Here is a 2,500-nt window from a genome sequence, read left to right as displayed (position 1 = left end):
GTGTGTGTGTGTGTGTGTGTGTGTGTGTGCTGTTCAACCTCTTGGCAACAACACACTATGAAATACACACATCACCACCATCACACATGTGTGAGTGTCACACACACACACAAAAACAAACACACATACACACCTTGCTAGACGAAGGTCACCACAATACTCACAGGTCAAAGATGAGGTAATGGAAGCCTTCTTCTGCTATGCTGTCATGGAGGCGAACTGAGAGAGAGAGAGAGAGAGAGAGAGAGAGAGAGAGAGAGAGAGAGAGAGAGAGAAAGAGAGAGTCAGAATATACAGCATGTTTAGTTTCCAACTTTTCAGATTTTTTGTGGAGCACATAATGTAAGTAGGGAGGCTAATTTGCTACACGTGTGCATTTGTGTGCGAGTGTGTGTGTGTGTGTGTGTGTGTGTGTGTGTGTGTGTGTGTGTGTGCGCGTGCCCCTGTTTGTACGTGTGTGTATTAACAAGACATATATCACATACACAGCTATGACATTTTGTAATAACCACAACACTTTCATGCCCTCTTCCGCACGCACACAAGCACACACAGACACACACAAGCACACACAGACACACACAGACACACACACAGACACAGGCAGGCAGGCTAGAGTGTGGGACAGAGAGGCCCACTTGGATAAACAGTACCCAGAATAGCAGGAGCCTTTAGAGAACCCTGTGAGAAAGACAGAAAAACAGAGAGAGAGGAATGGAGAGAGAGAGAGAGAGAGAGAGAAGGAGGGAGAGAGAGAAGGAGGAGAGAAAGACAGAGAAGGAGGGAGTGAGAGGGAGGGAGAGAAACAGAAGAAGGAGAGAGAGAAGGTGAGAAAGAGACAGAGAAGGAGGGATGGAGAGAGCAGAGGGAGAGAGAGAAGGAGGGAGAGAACAAAAAGGAGGAATGGAGAGAGAGAGAGGAGGGAGAAACAGAAAAGGAGGGATGGAGAGAGACATAAGGAGGAAGATAGAGAAGGAGTGAGAGAAGAGAGAGACAGAGAAGGCAGGAAGGAGAGAAAAGAGAGAGAGAAACATTAGAGAAACCCGTTGAATGTGAGAGTCACACAAGGGCATAGAGAGAGAGATGGGAGAGGGATAGAGAGAGAGATGGAAGAGGGAGACAGAGAGAAACGGAGAGAGAGAGAGATGGAAGAGGGAGACACAGAGAAAGGGATAGAGAGAGAGAGAGATGGAAGAGGGAGACAAAGAGAAAGGGATAGAGAGAGGGAGGGGAGAACGACAGGACACCCAGGAGAGTCGGATGGAGGGGGAGATAGAATGTGTTCTAAGGACAGTGAGCCATTATCAGAAGCCATCATCTGCAAGCACAACCCTCTGCCAAGGAGACCATCCCAACAGAGTCAGCGTTTGCTCATCACACCCCAATCACAAGATAGGGCTAGAACCATAAGAGGAAGAGAAGTCACTAATCAATTTGAACTAATCAATATTAATGATAATAAACAGACACAGCATTTTATACGCTTTTAAATCCCAAAAGGGAGAAGAAGTTGCTATAATATTAAAGAGACACAGCATTTTATATGCTTTTAAATAACTAAAAAATGAATTAAAAGAATGACTTGAAAATGGTTACATGCTGAGGACAGCAAGAAGGGCTGACAGAGTGTGTGTGAGAGAGAGAGAGAAAGAGTGTGTGTGAGAGAGAGAGAGAGAGAGGGAGAGGGGGGAATGGGAAGGGGGGAGATGGAGAGAGGGGGAGAAAGAGACAAGGAGGCAAAGTGAGAGACAGAGAGACGGATAGAGAAAAAATAGAGAGAGACACAAGGGAAGAGAGAGAGGAAGGGATGAGAGAGCAGGAGGGAGAGATATGAAGAGAGAGAGAGAGACAGAGAGACACAAGGGGAGAGAGAGAGAAAGGGATGAGAGAGCAGGAGGGAGAGATATGGAGAGAGAGAGAGAGAGACAGAGAGACACAAGGGAAGAGAGAGAGAAAGGGATGAGAGAGCAGGAGGGAGAGATATGGAGAGAGAGAGAGAGACAGAGAGACACAAGGGGAGAGAGAGAGATGAATAGCGACAGAAAGAGTGAGAGGGGGGTAGGTTGATGAGGGCAGACTTTGCCGGCAGCGATGTACACGGTGAGCACACAATACTTCACCCCTCCTCTTCCCTGTCACACAATCCCCCTCTTTCTCTTCTTCTCTCTCCCTCCCTGTTTCCATCCCCCTCTCCAGCTCCTGTTTTCTCTCTCTCTCTCTCTCTCTCTCTCTCTCTCTCTCTCTCTCTCTCTCTCTCTCTCTCTCTCTCTCTCTCTCTCTCTCTCTCTCTTCTCTCTCCTCTCTCCTCTCTCCTCTCTCCTCTCTCCCTTCTCCTCCTTCTCCTCCTCCTCCTTCTCCTCCCCCCCCCCCCCCCCCCCTGCATCTCTTGTTCAGCATTTATCTGCAGGCTAAGCAGAAAAACAAGGCAAGCTGTCCCTCAGAGAGAGAGGTGAGACCAGGAGAGAGGGAGCAAGAGTGCAGGGGGAAAAAGAGAAAGGGA

The 2,500-nt window shown here is 48.2% G+C and overlaps 1 protein-coding gene across 1 annotated transcript in view; it reads right to left on the bottom strand.

Annotated features, from left to right (window-relative positions):
• Positions 1-2,500, bottom strand: part of camk2g1 (calcium/calmodulin-dependent protein kinase (CaM kinase) II gamma 1) — an 82,548-nt gene that overhangs the window by 38,418 nt on the left and 41,630 nt on the right. The window contains exon 4 of the mRNA XM_031560870.2: positions 165-219. Within this exon, the coding sequence (XP_031416730.1) occupies positions 165-219 (55 nt within the window). The remainder of the gene's footprint in view (positions 1-164; positions 220-2,500) is intronic.

Source organism: Clupea harengus, chromosome 23, assembly GCF_900700415.2.
Source record: "Clupea harengus chromosome 23, Ch_v2.0.2, whole genome shotgun sequence".
Lineage (NCBI taxonomy): Eukaryota > Metazoa > Chordata > Actinopteri > Clupeiformes > Clupeidae > Clupea > Clupea harengus.
This window is presented reverse-complemented; position numbering and strand designations above follow the sequence as displayed.